We start from the raw sequence: 21,551 nt of genomic DNA, 5'->3' as shown, positions 1-21,551 counted from the left end.
AGCATTTGAAATACGGTGTGCAGACAGTGAAAAGGAAGAGACGGTCATTCTCTTCTGAAGTGATTTGCAGCGTGTGCTGCTCCCAACCCCAGAAGGGGACTTGTGTGGGTTAAAGTGCAGAAGGCAGGCCGGAGATTTAGGTCAGTGGTTCTGCCGCCTGCTTTGCAAGTGCAAGGTCCCAAGTTTGATCTCCCGTCAAAAAAAAGAAGAAGAAAGAAAAAGTGCAGAAGGTGACTCTAGGGGCCAGTGGTGATGCACAAGGAGCCTTGGCCATGCGGCCCCTCTCGGCTCCATCCCAGGACAAGGGTGGGAAGAAAATGGAGACCTCCGCAAGGGGCTGGAGGGAAGAGTGGTAACCCAGGGCTTGGCTAAGACTGGAGTTGGGTGACACGGATCCCTTCAAGGGCCGGATGCATGGATACACAGACGCAGGAGCCTTCTGTGATTGTCAAGGGAGGATTCACACACAGGGCTGTGAAGGACAGACTAAGGCAAAGGAGGGACAGCGGGTCTGTCTTGCCCTGGCCTGAAGGTTGGCCTTGGCCAGTCCATCCTAGGAGGACTGAGACTGGTTCTGGACTCAGAACCACTTTCAGGCCAGGTGATCATGACAGACTCAGAGGGGAGGACAGAAGCTTTTCCAACTGTTCCCAAACCACATGGCAACAGCGTCAGAATTAGGCAGACTGTATGTGGGTGGGAGGAGATGGGAGGCAGCCAGTAGAGTAGCTGCAGCACCCAGCATGCCTGGCAGAAGGCTAAAGCCAGTCTCTCCACAGAGGGCATGCGCTGAGTGGCTGCCAGGACCTCGGGGTTGGCAGGCTGGGGCTCCATGAAGGGCCTCCAGTGGATGACACCAAGTGGCTTGTTTCTGATCACCAAGGAGACAATCCTTCCCTACGCCTTCAGAAGGAATAACAAGGGCACTCTGGGAAGGCGTGTGGCAGGGCTCTGTGTTCAGAAGATAGGGACCTTGAGTCAGATGCAAGGTATCCTGAGGGAGGCTACTGAGGCCCGGGGCAAGTGGGATCCCATTCCCATTGTGTCTTAATCTGTCTTTCATACAATGCCCTCCCCACTCCTAAGCCTGTATCGTAATCAAGCTTTCCCCACCTCATCCCTCTCTGTCAGACAGGTACACTCTTGTACAGAGATTCAGGACGGCTGTCCCAGAACCCGGGGCAGAAAGGTAAATTTGGGGTCCCCATGGCTATGACAGGATGAGGGTACAAAAGTGCAAGGCAGGTGGGCAGGAGGAGGAGGCAGGTGGAGATGCGGACCCAGGAGAAAGCCTGGAGTATGTGTTGGGTAAAGAGCTGACAGAACACAGACTGCTTCAACAAGGACCTCATGCAGGGTGCCACGGGGATGCAAGGAAGTGCGTTCTGACACAGAACAAGTCACAGAGATATTTTGAAGTGGAGACTTACATTTCACCAGCAGAAAGTCCCTGAATTCCTCGTGGTCTGTAAACACCGGCGGGGATGGCAAGGGTGGGCCAAAGAGTGGTACACTTTCCTCTGAAAATATTTTCAGCCTATGTAGAGAGCATTCCAGAATCAGTTGGTTTCTGTTTAAAGGTCACTGATATCTTGCCTGTCACTGTGAACAGCTGCCTATGTGGTGTGTCAGGAACACTCGTCCCACAGTAGGACCCTAGGCCACCATCGAGGCCTCCTTTCCAGCTTACTCAGTGTACTTGTACGGCAGAGGCTGAGTCGCTCCGAGTCCTTTGTGGTCTGTCTAACTCACCGATCTGTGGACAAGGTCCCCGGGGGAATAGCATTGGCCACCACCGCCCACCCACTGCATGCTGGGCAGTGCGCTTGGTGTTTACCACTTGGCATTGACTGGACTCTCACCAAAGCTGTCAGGTGGGTAGCATTTACCTTCATCCTACACAAGGCCTAAGCCTCTGAGGAGATGAACCCTTTTGCAAAGCCTCAAAATCAGTAAACGACAGGGCTAGGATTCACACCCAAATCTATTTGGTGAAATTTCAAGGTCTTCTACACTGTCATGACACTTTTAGACAGCTTAAGTTTTGAGAACAGAAGGATAAATGGGGAAGGCAGAAGCCCAGAAAAGAAAGCCAAGATCAAACATATCAAGCTTGTCCCACATGAAGTACAACAACAACAAAAATCAAAGTAACCCTGACCCTTGGGACGGCTCCATGGAGCAAATCTTCCCTGAAGAGAGGTGAGCCTGAAGAACACTTGTCAAGGTGAGATTACTCCTGTAAGTCAGTCGGGAAGTTTGTACCCCAGGAGCCTCACACAATCAATGCCACATTAACATGTAAATATTAGGATGAGAGTCAGACAAGGTCATCACCCACCTGTAATTGTCGTTTTGTCGGTCATATCTCACTAAGGCAAAGATATCTGTGCTAATGGTCAAGGAAATTAATCCACAGCCCCGATGCTCACAATTAACAGCATGTGCTTCAAAAACTCTGGACAGAATTACTTTGGCCGTCGGTGGGGACACTTATTGCTGTGGGCCGGGACAGACTTTTTCAAGGAGACAGGCCAGGAGGGTGCATGCCAGGGTTCTGTGACTAGGATTAGTGTCTGTGTGCATGTCTGCTGGGAAGGGGCAAACTTCCGAAGCTGTCAGAAAGCAACATGAAGAAAGACGCTAAACAACTAAGCAGCCAACCGAGCAGAAAGAGCCATCCCTTGCCTGGAAATACAAACAAGATCCCAACATGGGATTAGTCACATATTTCATCTCACACATCTCAAGAGGGAAAGCAAATGTAAACGTTGCCACTGTATACCTTCTCTCTCGCTCCTTCTGGCTCTGGTAGACAAAACAAACAGAACAAACCAATGGCTGGTGGTGGCTTCTAAGCAAAGTCTACTCTGCTTGGGCTACAGCCTGCCACATCCAGAATAGCATGATTGCTGCGGGTGTGGCTCAGTGTAGAGTGCATGCCCAGCATGGGTGAGGGCCTGTCCATCCCCAGCACCACACACACACACACACACACACACACACACACACTCACTCACAGTAAATTATACAGTATGTGAGTTATAGCTCAATAAAGCTCTTAAAAGATAAAAAACCAAACAGCACAACCATCCCCGGCAGCCACCCTCTTCCCGCTCTTCCCTACCCTGCCACCGCCCTCGCCCAGCTGGCTGTGAAGCCATCCGCCCTCAGTGCTCCCAATCCTGGGCTCAGTGGAATGAATCTCCGTGGATAGCTATCCTCTGGTCCCTTTCCAGAAACAACTGTGTCAAACCCTGTATCAAACTCACAAGCGAGGGAAACCCTAAAGGACAGTCACAGAGTCACCTCGCTTCCTCTTCTGCACTGCACTTGAAGAAGTTAGGCTTCCTGTTCTGTGGGAACCACTGCAGGAAAGAGGAAACATCACCAGTCTTCAACCCAGCAAGCACGGATGAAGAAGAAAATCAGCATTCAGGTGCAGATGCATATCCATTTTGTTTCCTAGTCTCATGGAAAACATTTGGCAATCTTAACTTTTATTGTTTGTTTTTTTGATATGGGGGATCGAACTCTGGACCTCATGCTTGCGAGGCAGGTGGTGGAACCACTAAGCTAAATCCCCAACCCTGGCATCTTAACTTTTAAGTACTTACTTATATGCTGCATCGTTAGGCTTTAAGGAACAAGTCAAAATGTAGAGAGCAACCTATTTCCAGATGCATGAGTCACAGGGCTCCTCTCTCCGAACATTTTTACTGGGTCTCTGGGGATTATGAGTAACTTGATGAGAAGTGATTTTGAAAATGTCTATTGCAGACAACCTGTGGAGCCATCACCTTTGGGCTCTACCTCAGGGTCATGGGGGGACCCTGAGGAAGCCACGACTACCTTGCGGGGCTGGCTGAGTTCATACCTCACGGCTGTCGGGCTGAGCTGGGCTCTGACCCTGGAGGGAACTTCAGCCCCAACCTGGGAATTTGCTGACTTTAAGAGCTGAACAGGGATCAGGCGAAGCAAATAAAAAATCTCCTGAAGTCTATCAATTTTCAAAGTTCAAGTGGTTATGTAGCATTCAACCAGGGCAAATTATTTTGGCTTTTTATTTTAACATGGAAATTTTTATATCTAAAGCAAATTTCTCTGGGGATTCATTTGCTACCTGCCATTCCTCTAATTCATTTATTATTGACAGATGGTAGGAAGTTCCCTTCATTTCACAGACTGCAAGATATTTTGGAAATCAAGAATTCTCTGAGTTACAGGGATTTAGCTTGGTGGTGCCGCTGCCTGCCTCGCAAGCACAAGGTCCTGAGTTTGATCCCCGGTACCAAAAAAAATAAAAGGATTCTCTGAGTTAATCCATTCACTACTCCCAGTGGATGGAGGGAGGAAGAGGGAAACATGCAATAATTAGGAAAAATTCAAAAGTGGCGGCAGACTCTCAATTCTAAAGCAGACTCTAGCAGTTCAAAAATGTCAGGTATCGCGTGTGGGTCATGGAAGTCCTCTGAAGCCCAATGAGGGTGCTGAACGGGAACATATGCAGAGGCCCAGGATACGTGTAAAATGGGAGCGGATCATGGAAGGCTTAAAGGCTGGAGAAGATTCCTCTCCTTCCTGGAACACGATGGTGACGATATCATTTCCAATGTGGCGCTTCCTTTCCACCTGGGAGGAACATAAATGACATCACTGAGATCACTCCAACAGTTAAAACACATAACGCAGCATGACAGACCACAGTGGCCATCGGGAGCCCTGACCCTCGGATGGCCTTGGCGTTCCTGACTTGCACTTCCCCGTGTCTCTGAGGCCTCCTTGATGGCTTCCATTCTCTTCCACTGTTACTGAACTAGCCTCAGCATTTGTCAGCAAGCTTCGTCTCCTGAGAATTCCTGGGAGGGGCCCCAAAGATGCATTTTATGAACACCTTAGCTGGTTCCTCCCTCCCTGCTCCCGCCTCCCAGCACATGAGAGGCAAGCGCTCTATCTCTGAAACGCATCTCCCGCCTGCCCTAGCTAACACTAAAGAGTACACTTGATGAGTCACAGTCCTGCCTAATTTGATTCCAGCTCACCTTTCCAAATGATCTCCCAGAGATCCTTTCTATAAGGGCCTAGAACTTTTCTACTAGGGCCAGATGGAGAATCTTTCCAGTTTTACAAACCAGGAGGTCTTTTTACAACGAGGTTGCTCCTAGAGTGCAAAGGCAACCGCAGGCAATGCATGAACAAGCAGGCATGGCTGGCTGTGGCCCATGGGTCACAGTTTGCTGACCCCCGTTCTAGGCCCCTGGTCAAACACAATGACTCGGGGCTCCTCTGCATCCCTGGTGTCCTCAGCTCTAGGCTGCTGCCTTGACTGTTACTGCTGACTGAATACTGCAGCAGTGGACAAATTGTAGCAAGCTCACCCTAGACCAGCCCCCAGCCCAGCCCTTAGAAGGAGCAGCTCTGTCACCTCTCTCTCAGGGCATGTGTTTTTGGGAAGCCTGAGCCCCATGTCAGAAGTCAGCCCCTGTGCTGCAGAGATGGGGGAAGAAACCACAGGGAGGCCAAGGCAGAGGCCACTGGGAGACCCTGACACTGCATGGAGCAGGGAGGGCAGCTGTCCTCGTCCAGCTCAGTGGCCACCAATTGATGGGGACAGTGGAAGCTGTGCTCTGGGACCAGTCAGCACACAGAACCATGAGAGACCATGAGCCGGGTGATCTCAGCTGCTAAGTTCAGGAGGGGGTCGTTACCATAGCAAGAAATAAGTCAACAGGAGCCTTGACTACTCAACTTACTTTACCTAGCTTCTGATTTCTGAGTATCTTAAAAGTGGCCATCTGTCTAAGCCCAGGCAAAAGACACCTCCTCTAGGAAGCCTCCCTGATCTTTCAGATGTCATCTTTTTGTCCTTGAAGCCCACAACATTTTTCTGATGCCATTCTTTTGGGGGTTCTACTTTTTTGTTTTGCATAGTGATGTTTTCTGCCCCTGCTCCCCCAGCCTCTCTTCTGCCCTTTAAGTCCTGTAGAGCAGGTCCCTGAATGATTCATATGGGAATTATGGGAATCATTCCCGATTTGCCAGTGAAGCAACTAAAGTTTATAGAGCTTTGAGTAACTTCAATTCCATCAAAGTAAAAATAGTATTTATTGTTGGTAATGATTTCTTGGATATTCAAGAAATCAAAAGCACATGCAACCAAAAAGATAAACTGGGCTCTATCAAAATTTGAAGCTTTTTGGCATCAAGGGACTCTATCAATAGAGTGGAAAGACAGACCAGTGGAGGGGCCGGGGATTTGGCTCAGTTGTTCTGCCACCTGACTTGAAAGCACAAGGACCTGAGTTTGATCCCCAATAACAACAACAACAACAAAAAGACAGACCAGTGGAGAGCGGCAGGCAGAAAGCGTTTGCAAAGCATGTATGTGACGAGGGGCTAATACCCAGATCTATAAACTCCTACTACTCAGTGACAAAAAATAATTAACGCAGGGCATAAGACAAAGATATTTTTCCAAAGGAGACATATACATGGACAATACACACACAAAAAGATACTCCACATCGCTATGGGTGGTGAAATGCAAGCCAAAACGAGATGGCACCGCACACCCACTTGGACAGCTATCCAAACTAACCCAGCACTGGCGAGAGCCAGGAAAACCTGGCCCTTGGGTGCTGGTGGTGGGAGTGTAAAATGGCACGGCTGCTGTGGACGATGGAGATGGCATGGCGATTTCTCGAAGTGTTAAATGTAGCTTTACCAGCAGTGCTGCCTTTGGGTATACACCCCGAAGAACTGAAAGCAAGGATCCAACCATTTGTGTACCTATCCACGGTGACAGCCAAAAGGTGAAAAGGGCCCCGTATCCACTGACAGATGGATGAACAAAGAGAATGTGGGGTTTGTACGCAATGGAATAATATTCAGCCTTAAAAAGGAATGAAATCCTGACACATGCGACAACACGGATGAACCTTGAGGACACATATTCAGTCAAGTAAGCCAGACACAGAAGAACATGTGAGGGACACCAAGTAATAAAAATCTTTCGAAGTAGAATGGTGGCCATCAGCTCGCAGGGGAGGAAATGCGGAGCCATCACTTAATGAGTGCAGGGCTTCTGGCTGAGGAAGTAAAAAGTTCTGCAGGCGGATGGTGGGGATGGGTGCCTACCATAGCCAATGGACTCACTGCCACTGAACTGCCACATCACCTGGGCGAAAATGGGAGGTTTTACATTATGCGTTGCTTTTTTTTTGTACCACAATAAAAATAACTGGCAAATGGATAAACAAAATGTGTTTCATATCCATACAATGGAAAATTGTTCGGCAAGTAAAAGGAATGAAGCACTTACTATAATACTGATGAATTTTGAAAATATGCTAACTCAAGAAGCCAGTTAGAAAAGACTATATGTTGTGATTTCATTTATACAAAAGGTCCTGAACATGCAAATCCATAGAGGCAGGCAGCAGAACCACTCAGACAAATCCCTGGCTGCAAATCCAAAGAGAGAGTGGGGAGGGGAGAGACAGAGAGAGCACGCATGCACGCGAGTGAGAAGATCCATGGTCATCAAGGCAGAGTGGGGACAGGTAAGGGGAAGGAGGTGTATCTGTGCTCTAATAAAAATGTTCTAAGATTGACTGTGATAATTGGAAAATCTTGTTAGAATACTAAAAACTCTTGGTCATTCAAGAGAGTAAATGGTATGGCACATGAGCTATATTTCAATATGCTTTTATATATTTAAAAAATATTACTGCGCTGCTACTCTGTGACAGGAACAAAGACTAAAAGCCCTGCCCTTGCACTCGGGCAGGGGAGGCCCCCAAAGAATACACAGGAAGTGGAACACACAGGTCCATAAACTAATCCGTAAGCTGAACAACAGGAGGAACTGCTACAGAAAAGGGGAGCAGCCTGCTGGGCTGGACGGTGGTCTGGGGCTGCATTTAGATCTGAGCAGGTCTGAGGAGGTCTGCGGTGGTGAGAGGGGCCCGCGCAGATCTGGGGGAAGAGCTCCCAGCGGTGGGAAGGGTAACACAAGGCCCAGGGAGAAACAGGATCGGGTGACAGAGGAACAGGAAGGCAAGCCCATGTGGCAGGAGCACAGCAGAGAAGGCAGCGGTAGTGTACGAGAGACGGGAGGCAGGTCGTGTGAGACACCTCGAGTCCAGCAGGACCTGACTGCTACTGGGTTGAGAAGCCGATTGTCCGGACAGGGGAAAGGCATGGAGGCCAGAGGAAAGCTACCGCACGCGTAATACACTTAACTGACGAGAGGTGACGGTGGCTTGGGGAGTGTGACAGATGATCTGACTTTAGACACATTTTGAAGGCAGAGGCAGTAGATTTCCTGACAGACCGAATAAGACAGGGAGAAAAGCTACAAAAGGATTCCACCACCCCTGCCTGGTAACACGAGGAGCAGCAGAGACCTGGAGGGGAGGTGCCAGCCCAGGAGGGGGTCACAGTAGGTGGCGCTGGAATGTCAAAGGCAAGGAAAGTCACCAGGCCTGTGGAGGAGACCCAGGAAGGGACAGAATGTTCAGACAAGACGAGAGGACCTAGGACTGAGCCACGGGGCGCAGCGATGTGTGCAGTGTGTATTCATCTGGCTGAGGGCCGAGGACAGAGCCTGTGCCTTCATCTGGAACTAAGTGCCGTGTGAGGGTGGGGAGTGTATGGAGCCCAGATGTCAGCGGCACATCTGGGTCGGGGCGGCACCAGGAAGCAGATGAGTCCCCAGAAAGGCTGACATGACACCCTCCTTTGGCCCCTTTGTCTCCTTGGGAAAACAGAGACTGAAGTTACTGTCGTATCACACCCTATAAGCCAGGAGTTGCGGAGTCTTTGTGAAAGCATGCTTGTTTAAATCGTACCTGGGATGTGGCTAGGAGGACAGTTCTGCTAGTGCTCCAGATGTGAGTGGGTCAAAAAGCCAGCAAGACTGTAGGACTTAGGCTGACCCCTAACTTTCTAGCAGTTACCATAGGGCCCTAAGAAACTGGGGCTGGAGGGAGGTGCTGACCAACTGACCTCAGGATTAAGCTCTGTTAGCATGCACTATCGTTCTGCATTTCTTCGTCTCTCTTCTCACCTGCATTACTGTCCTGGTAATAGACAGAAATTTTATAACTTTGTTTTTCTCTTACCTACTGATGCTGGGCTAGGGAACCCATGCTAGCCCAGGTATGGGGAAGAGCAGGACCATCTGGGAGTAGCCCAGTGCCCTGTGAATGCTGCTGCTGCACCCTGCTATGCTGACAGCTTCCCTAAATAGATAAGGTCATCAATGATTCTCTCAAAGAGAAAGACTTCTGAATAGGACAGAGGCTGAACTGGCATGTCTGTCCCTCAGGTCTCTGTGGCTAATGCCCCATATGCCATAGGGCATGGGCAATTTTGATAAATAGAGGGTGCTGAAAAAGCTGGTGCCGATATTGTAAAATGTGTCAATGGAATTTTGTTTTGTTTTGTTTTGATACTGGGGATCGAACTCAGGACCTCGCACTTGCGAGGCAGGCAGCGGAACCACTGAATTAAATCCTTGGCCTCAGTGGAAATTTTTGGATGCTATCATTAAATGCACGAGGTCAACAAAATTCACAATGATCGGCAAGCCCGGTGTGGTCTCTCCACGGGATCTCAAGAGCCTACAAACTTGGCACATCGGGAGGTGAGGCCTGCAGCTCTCACCCACACAGAGGATGCCTGCCAACAGTGCAGTGCGTCTCAGCCACACACGGGCCTCCTGGGCCTATGCACTTCCTGGCCCAGCCTGTCCTTCACTGGAGTTCTCCTTCCGTAACTGGGCCAGGCTTAAGGCCTCTAGGGGGTCTCCACAGCCTCCCAGAAAGCCTGCTGGCTCCTTACTCCAGCCTTCAAACCACCAGATGGCACCAGCTTTCTTGTCCCAGCCCCCTCGCCCCCCATCTCCGCATCCCACCATGGTGACCCTGCACCCTGGCCCATGAATCTGCTTTGCGTCTTTGTGCGTGTGTGTGTGTGTGTGTGTGTGTGCGTGTGTGTGTGTGTTTCTGTTCTGTTGGAATAGAAATTACACATCCTTATCCCTAACACACACTCTCTCTAGATTCCTATTTCTCACAAATATTTGCTGAACTGTCCATTCATGCTAGTGACATTTATTTATACAGATGCTGTCAATGTGTAGAAAGTGATAAGAATCTCATAAAAGTCTAAATGTAAACCCCCAAATCCCTCAAAAGGCAGCGGCCTGTAAATTCCACCAAGTGAGAAGATTTCCCCTGCAAAGGGCTCAGCCCTGGCGGGGCCCAGGGCCCCCAGGGAGTTTCCCAGGGTGGCGCAGCCCATACAGACAGCTGGTGTCAGCTCCCTGTGCTCACCTGAACATCAGTGTGCACCAAGCACTGTGGGGAGCCACTGACTTTACATCCCAGAGAGCCTCACTGACGAGACAGAGGCATGTTGAAAGAAGTCACCGAGAAAAGGCAACATGTACCAAACAGTCCTGGGAGTCTTGTGCTGTGGCTGAGCATGCGTCCCTAGTGGGCTGTTGTCAAGTGGTGGAGCCTAGTGGGAGGTAAGGAAGTCTTTAAGGGGTATTAATGCTTTCCTCACGGGAGTTCATTCTTGCTCTCTTGGGTCCTACAAGAGCAGGCTGTTATAGATGAGAATGGTGCTCCCTGCAAATCTCACTTGCCCTGTCTTGCTGTGGGGTTTCATCTGCACCAGTCACTGTAATACCATCCACCCCAAGGCCCTCAGCAGAGCCAAGCAGACACCAATTCCATGTTTTTGAGCCTATACAATGGTTAGTTGAACAAACCTTTTCTTTATAAAGTACCCAGCCTCAGGTATTTTGTTGTAGCAATATAGCATTGACTAATACAAGTCTATAACCCTCCATTATATACATGTGTTCACACACACACACACACACACACACACACACACACACACAGAATAACCCTGACCTTTCATTTCTTTACGGTGACAGCACTAGTGAGAATAGAGCATCCCAAGACTTACTGACAGTTCACATATACAAACTATAAAAATCGTCCCTAAACTGGTAACTAGAATTAAGCTCACAAAGTAACATACAGTCTCCAGTTCTATGAGATCATTATGACGGTCTCTCCCCATTTGGTTACTGCGGATGGTTTGTATTCTCCAAGAGCCTGTGGTCACACCTACCTGCTGCTTGTTCTCTTTGGAATATGGCAACATGGTGGAAACATGAAACATGATCTCGTGCCCTTGGTACACGGTATAAACCGAATGTATCCCTGTGGTGTCATCTGTAAGATACATGTGGGCGTTTAATGGAGAGAGAGAATTCTGAGATGACATGGAAATAGTTTTATTTGTAGATGAAGGGAAATACAGCACACAGTATATTCTCACAGATCTTTCTGATTGTCCACCCCAGGAGAAGTAACAGGGGAGCGCTCGAGTGTCACTGCCTACTTCCTAAGAGGCCCCTCCCCGTGCGTGGACAGGCCCCTTCCCTCTAGATACCCTCTCTGTCGGATTCATGCCTGGCCTCAGAACAGAGATCGGAAGTCTGGTCTGAGGAGGAGAGCGTGTGCTAATTCCTCGACTTCTAGTTGCTGTGGGTGCACGGAGGGAACCAACTCAACATGGCACAGACGTTACGGCCCCGAAGCTAAAGGGAGTGATATTTCTACAGAACCACACAGAGAGTAAAAGCAAGGGCTCTGGAGTTAGGTGCACTTGGACTCAAGTTCTCATTAACTGGGTTACTTTTGGCAGGTTACCTCACCTTTCTCTGGGCCTCTGTTTCTTAATTTCACATCTAACTCCCAGGGATGTGAGGAAGCCTGCCCACAGCGCGGCTCGGTGGGTGGCAGTCAGGATCCCACTGGGGAGGATGGGGGCAGCTACCAGGTGAGGGCCTTGCATTCACCCCATGCACGCACAGACGGAGGGAGGCTGGGCCCAACCCTCCATCCCTGCACTCGTCAGGTAAGCCACTTCCGGTATAATTCTCACACGCTGCTTCCAACTCGGAACCTAGGAAATGATGCCAGTGTGGGCTGCGGAGAGGTTCCCAGAGGGTAGGTAAGGGCACCTGGGTTTGAAGCCTGTCACATCTGGGCCAAAGAAGCCTCACACCGTTGCCCGACTTTCCCCCAGGCCTGGATGATCAAAAGGTCAAGAGTAGAAGCACAAGAGCTAGAGATGCTGCTCAGAGACATGACGGCCCAAGAGACTCCCAGTGTGAACCTGTGATCTCATCTGCTTTTGCCTCTCAGAACCCAACGCTTCCCTTAAATGTTCTAGGTTGCAATGCTGCACCCCCCCACTGGCTACCCCAGGACCAGTGTGGGTCCTGCATCTGGGTTCCTTCTCCTCACTGTTAATGGAGCCCAGATCCTGCAGCCTCTGCCCTGGAAAAGATCTCAAATTAGCGCATTTTCTCTCCGCCAGCCTTCTGAGGCAGTGTGTCGTCCATGGTCCCTCTCCCTGCTCCCTCCACACTACTCTCCACACAGCTGCTGCCCAAGGCGCCAACCTGGTCTCCTGGCTCCACTACGTAATAGCACCCAGTGTGACCTCAAACTCCTGGTGGCAGCATCTCCCAGCTCCCCTTCTCCACCCCTGCTCCCTCCAGCTACAAAGGTCCTTCTTTGCTTCTCAGGACTTCGCAGATGTTATCTCTGCAGATTTTCCTCTCACTCTGAGGCTCCCCCTACATCACTCCCTCTCCCTCCTCAGGAACATCATCACCACCTCGCCTAATCCTTCAGATTCAGCAAAAGCCCTGAGGGTGCTCTGTACTTCCAGTTCCCCAAGCATTCCTTGGTAACCACTTGACAGCTATCTGTTTAATACTGATGCTGTCCAGCGGACGCCAGGCTTCTAGAGAGGCAGGTTCATCACTCTATGTCCGCAGAGCCCAGCACAGTCCTGGGACACAGAGGGAGCTCAACAGCAAGTTCAGCCAGGTGCTGCTGAATGACAGGGCCAACTGGAGATCATACTGTGTGAACGTCAGAGTACACTGAAAGACTGGCTCCGGTGCCACAAGGCAATACAATCCTCTGGGACTACTGCTGTGAAAGTGGGAATGTCCGCAGGCAGTGCATGCAGACTAGGAGTCCTGCCACCTCCCGGAGGCTCTGAGGGCCCAAAGGTGTCCAGGGACCCATGTCAGGCTGGGCACGAAGCTCAACTTCCCTCCAAAAGTCTCTGGTCCATCTTCTTGGATATAAATTCAAGCACAGTTCGGCCCAACTAACACATTCTATCAAAAATAACAGAACAAATCAAGAGACAGGCTTACTTTTGGTGTCCAGACCGCCGCGGTAGCCTGTCCAGCCCTTAAGAGTGATTGTGTCACCCAGGAGATTTAAAAGTTTTTGAAAAGCTTCACTTCCAATTTCTGTAGGGAGAGGTAAAGTATGCAGAAGGTGTGAGTGTCAGCAAATCCTCATTTTCTATCTGTGCACTGAATTCTTGCATGTGAAAATTAGACACCACCGATGTGTGCAGTAAGTAGGCAAACAGGTTGAAGTCACATTTCCCTCTTGGGGACATGGGGAGTTCACAATTCTGAGGAATCCGAGGAAAGGAAAATACCAACCTTCACACTGCCAGGACACAGGCGTTGAATATGGGGGAGTGAAAATGCTATTTCTGCCTCCATTAACAGTGAACAGTAACCTGGAAAGTGCTATGGATCACGGAGAGTACACTGTGTTATAATTCTCCCAATCATAACAACCACTGATTTTGAGATCTACAGAAGCAAATTTTTCCATATTTATATGCTTTTCCACTTAGATTGTATCTCTAGTGCCCAGAGCAGGGACTGGTAGAAATTAGGTGATTGATTAGCAAATATTTGCCAGATAAATGAAACCCAAATGGCCTATAAAATTTATCATGAAGTTTTGCATAAGTATCAATTTGGATTAAAAATTTCAACTCAACAGATAGTTCAGTTTTGGGGAAGTGGTGAGATAGGGTCTGGCTATGTCCTCCAGGCTGGCCTTGAACTTGTGGTGATCCTCCTGCTTCAGCCTCAGCTGGAATTATAGGTATGTACCATCATAACCAACAAATGAGTTGAATTTTGACTGTGAAAGGGATGAGGTTTCCATCAGTAGAAAGAAGAGCCCACTCACCGTTGCTGAACATCTCATCATCAGTGAGCTGTCCATCTTTGGCAAAAAGAACCCCAAACTTGAAATTCACAGAGCCCTTTCAACAGACAAAAAAAGAGGATTTTAAAAAAAGTCACTTTTGCCATCAGAGAAAAAAATAGTTGAGACATGCTGTTCATTATTTAGGACCACTCCAGTCACCAGAACGGATGTTTGGGGGATTCTAGTGTTAACCAATGTACTGATGATTCCTTTATTATTTATTTTGAGGTGGGATCTCGCTAAATTGACCAGGCTGGCCTCCAACTTGCAACTCTCCCACCCCAGCCTCCCAAGCAGCTGGGATGACAGGTGTGCACTACCATGCCCAGCTCATTTCTTTATGTTAGTTAGGTTTTCATGGCTGACAGATAATACGCTTTTATGTGTTTGTTCACCCGTAATCTAATCTCTAATGGCATCTGTGGGGTTTCAGGTCCATTCTGGGACAAGACAGTGCAACACGCACATGGCCACAGCAATGTGGGACCGGTACCATCTTTTAATCCACTCATCAACAAGTCCAAAAGCCAGCCGGCAAAGGAGAGCTAATTGTGATTCAAAGCCTAACCTAACAATCTTAGGCTGATGTCTTGTGGACTCTTTTAGAAATAGAAGTGGAAATTGTAGGCAATTTATACTAAGAGCTCATTTTCCCCAATTCCTAAAGATATTTAATCTGAACAAGTCACAAAGCAGATGTGGAAAAATTAAAAAATAAAAAAGCAAGCCAAGCAAGCAGTAGTTAGTACAAATGTGCAGTCTACCATCCTCAACTTTAAATGCCAGGTTAACAGACCCTGGCCCTGTGGAAATGACAAACACCAAACGTGAGATATCAGCTAGGGAGACAGGGAAGAGCCAGGAAAAGGGCCAGGGTCAGGACTTCTCAACTGCATGCTTAATGTTTTCTTTCTTGAAGTTGGGTTGTGGGTTTACAGATTTTCACTGCATTGTTCTCTACACTTTTTTTTTGCATGCTTGAAGTATTTCACAGTGAAAAGAAATTCACTGCTGGAAGAGAACTGACCTCTGCAAGGTCGTTTGGTTCACCAATAGGTGGGGGGATTTCTGGTGGTCAGTGGGGAGGGACAGACCAGGGACAAAGTGCTTGGGGGCCCTGGCCAGCGAGCCAGTGGAGGGAGGTCAGAGCAGAATGCTAGGACTCAGGAAAACTGGACCTGGGAGAGTTAAGAAGCTGAAGGGATCCCAGAGTCTGCCCTTCTAATATTTTCCCATGAGGCAGACACCCACCCATGAGTGACAGCAGTTCTATCCACAGAGGTAAGAAAGGGAAGACACTCCTAGCTGACTCCTCCAGAACTTTCCCCCAGCTCCCACGGTAGCTGCTCTTCCCCATGATACAGATCTCAGCTCAAATGATCATTTCCAGAGAGGCCTTTCCTGATGTCTCTGATGTAAAGCCAGCCACCCTCATGGTCACCCTCAGCCAGAGCACTCATTCACTTTCCTCACAGCACTTTCTAAAGCTTTCCTATCAGTCTGAACACAAGCCTTTGAAGCAGGGATCACATATGTTTTGCTTTCTGTTGAATCCACAGAGCTGACCATGGGTACCCAAGGACCTTGGGGATGAATAAATATTCATGGTGTAAGTGACTGTGTGCATAACAAGTGAAAAGAAGAAGCAACATGGCCAGAAACCACTCGTATGGTTTCGCCTGCGGTCTGTATGTGACACTTTTTCCTCACAAACCAGTTTTTGATTCTTTAGAATTTTGTCAGGAATTTGTATCCACTGGTTTCCATGGCTTCCCACTTCTCTTTCTCTATTTTGGAAGTGACAACAGCAATTACCTATCTCCTACATGCTGGAATCGCTCCCATTCTTGGGCGTCCCTTCAAAAGCTAAGGATGGCCCTCTGTAACCCCCAAGCTGAACAGACCCGTGGAGGGCTCTTCAGCGTAGAGACAGCTGGGTCCCTCCCCGGAGGTTCCCATTTGGCAGGTCTGTGTTGGGACCCAAGAGTGTATTTAACAGATGTTTGCATTCTGAGAACCAATGCACTGGAGGGCAAATGAAGATGCTGTTAGGAGGCCCATGACCAGGTCCTGCTGATCTGACTGCCACTGAGTTGAGGACTAAAGGACCAGGTCACTCATCAGAGCCGCGAGTGAGGAACTAACAGCACACTGGGGCTAGCGGGGACCTACAGCCCATGGAGCCCACTTTTTTATTTACAGACAGGGCAGGGAGGCTGGGCATGGAGAGATTTCCCCAGGCTGGTTCTGAGTACATGGTGGGGCCGGAGAGGAACTCTAGCTCTTGCCAGTTCACGGCACAGCTCCGAGTTGAGCGTAGCCGAGAGCTCTCAGCAGAGACGGGGCCCACTGCCACCGGGACACTGGCCAAAGCTTTTCAAAGCTCTATGAGGCTGTTCTGACACTGGCACTATACTATGGGCGTCCTTACTGAGGACCCCGCCTGCTTCGGGTGGAGAATTCAGAAGAACTGGTGTTGTAAGGGTCTCGTTAAGCCTTCATCATGCCGTGTCGGGGTCAGACTGAAGAACGGAAAAGACTGCTGGGACCAGACTGGGCAGAATGGCAGTCTTTCAGCTACCTGGACACCCACAGAGAGGGAGAGTATATATCCAGGTTTCCCAAGGCAGCCCTGGCTTGTATCTGCTTGCTGTTTCCTGGTGCTGTGATGGAGCCCAGGGCCTTGCACAGCACTCAGCACATGCGCCACCACGAGCTGCACCCCAGACCCTGAAGGGTCATATTTGAACAAGCTACTCAGCCAAACACTATCAGTGCTTTCTAAGCTGGCTGCAAGTGGACTCTGAGGAAAGGAGAGGATTCCTGAGGTCCCAACATTAGACCTGGATGCCAGGGGAGATAACTGCTGGAGGGAATCCATGGGCGCTGACAGGTCGTATTTGTTACCTAAAAATGTTACGTTCTAAGTTTCTTGAGATGGTACTCAACATGATTTACAAACCAATGTGCAGGCACATTCTTGGGAATTAACAATATGCTAGGAAGTACTTTCCTTCTATGAAAAACGAAATATGAGGGGAAAGGAAAATCTCTATGATTGCTGAAGAATGTGTTGGAACTGGGAAAGGTTGGCCTTATTCAACAGTAACCCGTTACTCTCGTTTGGGCAGTGCTCTGGGATCCCCCAGTGGCCGCACCCTGTGTGTGCTATAGCACACGATGCCATGTGCTCTCACGGGCGCCTCTCTACTCAGTGGACAAAGCAAGCACAGGTTTAGAGACACTGACACCACTTTACCAAATGGCTACTTTTTCAGGAAAATCATCGGTCTTGTTTATTAACTCTTATCCAGCCCATCTTTGCAACTGATAGTTCACCGCTAGCACAGGCTGGAATCAGGAAAAACACTGCCAATGGTTTCCAGCTGAGAAGCTGCAGGATTAAATGGGAGCGCTTGGGCTCTGAAGGCTACTGACTATTGCTCACCCTCCCCAAGGCATCATAAGAGGGGACTCTTGCTGCTTCAAGCAAAACATCCCCCTAGTAAGGAAATAAAAATTGAGAAACAGATCTGGCTTGCACAGCCCAGGCGAGAGAAGACAGGGGCGGTGTCAGCACACCAGAGCAGCTGCGGTAGAGGCGCTGAGAAGTGCTGGATTTGGGATATTTTATGAAGAGCTGCCAACAAGATGTGCCGATGGTGTTATTTACGGGTGCGTTAAAGACTTTACCAAGGTTGGCCCGAGCAACTGGACAAATGTGACTGCCATTTACTGAGAGACATAATAGGCATAAATCATCATTTATTTAACCACTGCCTACTGATAATATTTGGAGATTTCTCTGTTCGTTACCTGTTTAGAAAATCAATAGTTTTTTAAAAAATAAAGATAACTGGGAACAAAACCATGCAAATATATGTGGCATCTGTGTATCCAGAGTGCTACTAAGGCTCAGACCAATTTAATTTGATGGAAATGACAATCTCATTACTCACCCTGATCACAAGGTTGACACGTGAATGTTTCCAAGCAGATTTAAGGACTCTGATCGTTTTTGCGTACGACTGTACAGCACTGCTTCACAAGTTTACCTTGAGAAGAGCCCGTGCTCCTGTGTGGACCCACAGAGGGGTCTGACTTCTCCTTGAAGGGGAAGCACATTTGCAGACAAAGAGGCAGGGCTGGGGAGCGAAGGGCCCTACAGAGCTACTCACCTCTTGTTCTTCCAGAACCAGCAAGTCCTGCCAAGGGAAGCGCAACAGTTACATCCTCACCTTGTACCTTACGGGGGTCACTTCGTTCTGGCTTTCTGTGAAAGCCCTTGCAGCTTATTCACAATGTTTTGTGTTAAGACATTTTGAAAATAATCAAGGTTGGTTACAGGGTTTTTCTTTGGGAAACAAACAAACAAACAAAAAAGACTATGACCAAACACAGGAGCTGAGAGTTATGGATTTTACGCCTTTGGCCTGATTCTAACTTGGCTTCCCTCTTTTTTTTTTTTGGTACTGGGGATTGAACTCAGGTCCTTGCACTTGCGAGGCAGGCAGAGGCATCCCTGAGCTAAATCCCTGGCCTAGCTTCCCTCTTAAGAGCAGCGGCATGGGGCAGCAGCCATAAAGGGTCCTGGGTTTAAATCCTTGCTGGGGTCCAGGGGTAACTTCTGTCTTGGCCCTGGAGAGAGTAAGAGGATGAGTGTGCATGGAATGCCTGGCACACACAACAGAGACTTCATCAACCTTCAAATCCCTTTCTTCCTGTCCTCAGTCACTCCATAGATACAAGAGTCTGCCAAAAAAAATGCATACACACTTCAGCAGGTTGCATGGAAGCTTATGGCCACCATGCTGAGCACCTCTTGTTACTTTAGAGGCCAAAAGTAACTCGTCCCTTGTCTCAGTGAATTTAGTATTAAAATATTTATACAAGGTTTTCTTTTCCTGATGTATACTTTTTTTTTTGGACTCTGTACATCTGTAAACTAATTATACTAAAGTCCCATTTTTCCGGAATCTACTTCTGAGAAAGTAGATGCTGGCTGATAAGCAGACACCAAAGCCAGAAGCCCTGACGCAGATCAGAGGTGACACGAGCTGGGGAAGGGACAGCCCAGTGAGCCCCGGGTGGCATAGAGAGAAGAGGACAAGGACCAGCATGGAGGCCGAGGAGGCTGACGGGCGTCTCGCCCTCCTCCTTCCCCGGGCTCTCTGGAGCAGAGCCCAGTTGGCTGGAGACCTGGCGATGCTGAAAGAACTGCATGAGACATATAAGCCTCCCTTGTATTTACCAGGAAGCTTCACACAGAACTCAGCCATCTTTGTTATTTCTGGATTCTGGGAAAAGAACACTGTTACACATCTTCACACCAGGGAGTCTTTGTATTTGTCAGTCACTGCATATTTCATTGAAAAACTCTCTTTCGTAGTTTATGATCTCTGCCTCCTGCGATGCAGTTTCGTTGCTTCAGAATCACGGTCAAGGCCTGGACTAAGGCTAGGCGGCAGGAAAGAGGACTGGGATCTTTTGCCCACAAGTGAAGTGCTCCTCTCCTCTGTGCTGGCTGTAGTGAAAAGGTCAGGGAAGCACAAACCTGTCAGCTTCTCCACTGCCAGGAGCTCGGCCAGCGCCGGCCCTGAGCTCTCTGCTGCCCACCCTGGCCTGGTGAGGAGGGCTCTCTGTGGCCCCGCTGCACCAGTGAGCTCGATCTCAGGGGCTGCGGTCTCAGGGGCAGGATGGATGGCACCAGCAGTCAGGGTGTGTTTATCTCTCTGGTTCCTTGTTTTAGGTTACGTCGGCTCAGGAGTGGGTGCTCCTGCCATGAGTCTGGTTTATCAATGTCCCGGGTATCTTGACAAGTATTTAAAATATTCCCATTACTGAATGTGTCAGTCATCAGCTGGATACTCTTTTGCTGGTTCCTGGTTTAAAATTTTGGCCCGGGAAAGTACAGTTTCAGTAAGTAATCAGTTTTTTTCTTTTCCTTCCTCTCTTCTCTTCCTTCCTCCCTCACTTCCCTCAGTACTAGAGATTGAACACAGGGCCTCTGCACCGAGACACATCCCCGGAACCCATACCCTCTTTCTAAATTCTGAGATAGGGACTTGCTAAGTTGCCTAGGATGGGCTTGAACTTGTGATCCTCCTACCTCAGCCTCCCAGAGTGCTGGGATTACAGGTGTGTAACACCATATCCAGCCAATACTGTTTCCGTGTACAGTCCTACTGGCATTGTTTATGATTAAGGTATGACCCTAATCATTGAGCTGGTGCTGATTTCAAAAATGTATTTGTGTATAAAGGGACTTGGGAGAGAGTGAATATATATATATATATATATATGTGTGTGTGTGTGTGTGTGTGTGTTTTAAAGTTCATATTTAGCCCTACAGATTTAGGAAAGTCACATCACACTAACAAAGATGATGGATAGAGGTAGGAAGCCACAGTAGGGTACAGAGAAACACACCTGCAATCCAAGTAATTATGGGGCCAAGGCAGGGGGATGACAAATTGAAGTTCTGCCTGGGCAACTTAGCAAGACATGTTTCAAAAGTTAAAAAAAAGGAGGGCTGGGGATTTAGCTCACTGGCACCACACCTGCCTTGCAAGCCCAATGTCCTGAGCTCCATCCCCACTGCTGCAGGGGGAAGCCGAGGATATAGTTCAGTGGTTAGTACCCCTATGTTTGATCCCCTAGTACTGGGAGGGAAGAAAGCAGGAGGAAATACACAGACACCCATGTGTCCCCAACCACTTAAAACTAGTTTAATCACACGTTGCTTCTGGAAAGATGTTGGTTGCAAAAAATGTTTCTACAGTTTTGCAGCCAAAAACAGATAAAGAACATTTTAAATAGTTCCTCTGTGGGGAAGATGCTTCCTTTGCAATGCAGTTGGTTCAGGGTTTGTTCATCCTCGGGGCCAGTGACTGCTGAGAACTCTGTACCACCAGCCTGTTCTGAGGACTCCCACCGGACCAGAAGCTCTGAAATACCCTGAGCAGAGACACAGCCTCCCCCGCGTCCACTCACACAACACAGGACTGGGAGGCTCATGAAGGGTTCCCTGAGGCAGGGAGAAAGTCAAAGCACCACTGCAGGGAAAGCATGAAAGCATCTTCTGTTTGGTAAAAAACCATGAGAGTGACGAGAGAGCACTGCTGGGTCTTTCTTCTTGTCCCCTTTTGTTGTGTGGATGAGCAGCAGACAGGGATGGCTGAACAGAGTTGGATTCTGCCAGGGGAAATCTGTGCAGTGGCAAGAGACCGAGGGAAGTGCCCAGGGCTGCACGGCTGGGCTCTGGGGTTGGCGGAGGGGTCACACCGAGCCAAAGAAGGCAAGCATTAAGAATCTGTACAGTGGGGCAGGAGTTTAGCTCAGTGGCACCCCGCCTGCCTTGCAAGCGTAAGGTCCTGAGTTCGATCCCTGGTACCAAAACGAAAAAAAAAAAAAAAAAAA

The 21,551-nt window shown here is 48.8% G+C and overlaps 1 protein-coding gene across 4 annotated transcripts in view; it reads right to left on the bottom strand.

The window, feature by feature from the left end:
• The window catches only part of Garnl3 (GTPase activating Rap/RanGAP domain like 3), a 139,538-nt gene that overhangs the window by 38,078 nt on the left and 79,909 nt on the right, over window positions 1-21,551 (bottom strand). For all 4 annotated transcript variants that reach the window (XM_033759268.1, XM_010613584.3, XM_010613585.3 and 1 more), the window contains 7 exons: window positions 18,311-18,337; window positions 14,112-14,187; window positions 13,268-13,366; window positions 11,155-11,258; window positions 4,524-4,632; window positions 2,342-2,387; window positions 1,431-1,537 (listed from right to left, as the gene is read on the bottom strand). In XM_033759268.1, coding sequence (XP_033615159.1) covers window positions 1,431-1,537; window positions 2,342-2,387; window positions 4,524-4,632; window positions 11,155-11,258; window positions 13,268-13,366; window positions 14,112-14,187; window positions 18,311-18,337 — 568 coding nt within the window. The remainder of the gene's footprint in view (window positions 1-1,430; window positions 1,538-2,341; window positions 2,388-4,523; window positions 4,633-11,154; window positions 11,259-13,267; window positions 13,367-14,111; window positions 14,188-18,310; window positions 18,338-21,551) is intronic.

This window comes from Fukomys damarensis, unplaced genomic scaffold (genome assembly GCF_012274545.1).
Source record: "Fukomys damarensis isolate Sample0158 unplaced genomic scaffold, DMR_v1.0_HiC HiC_scaffold_36, whole genome shotgun sequence".
Taxonomy (NCBI): domain Eukaryota; kingdom Metazoa; phylum Chordata; class Mammalia; order Rodentia; family Bathyergidae; genus Fukomys; species Fukomys damarensis.
The sequence above is the reverse complement of the archived record's forward strand: the minus strand, read 5'-3'. Positions and strand labels throughout refer to the sequence as shown.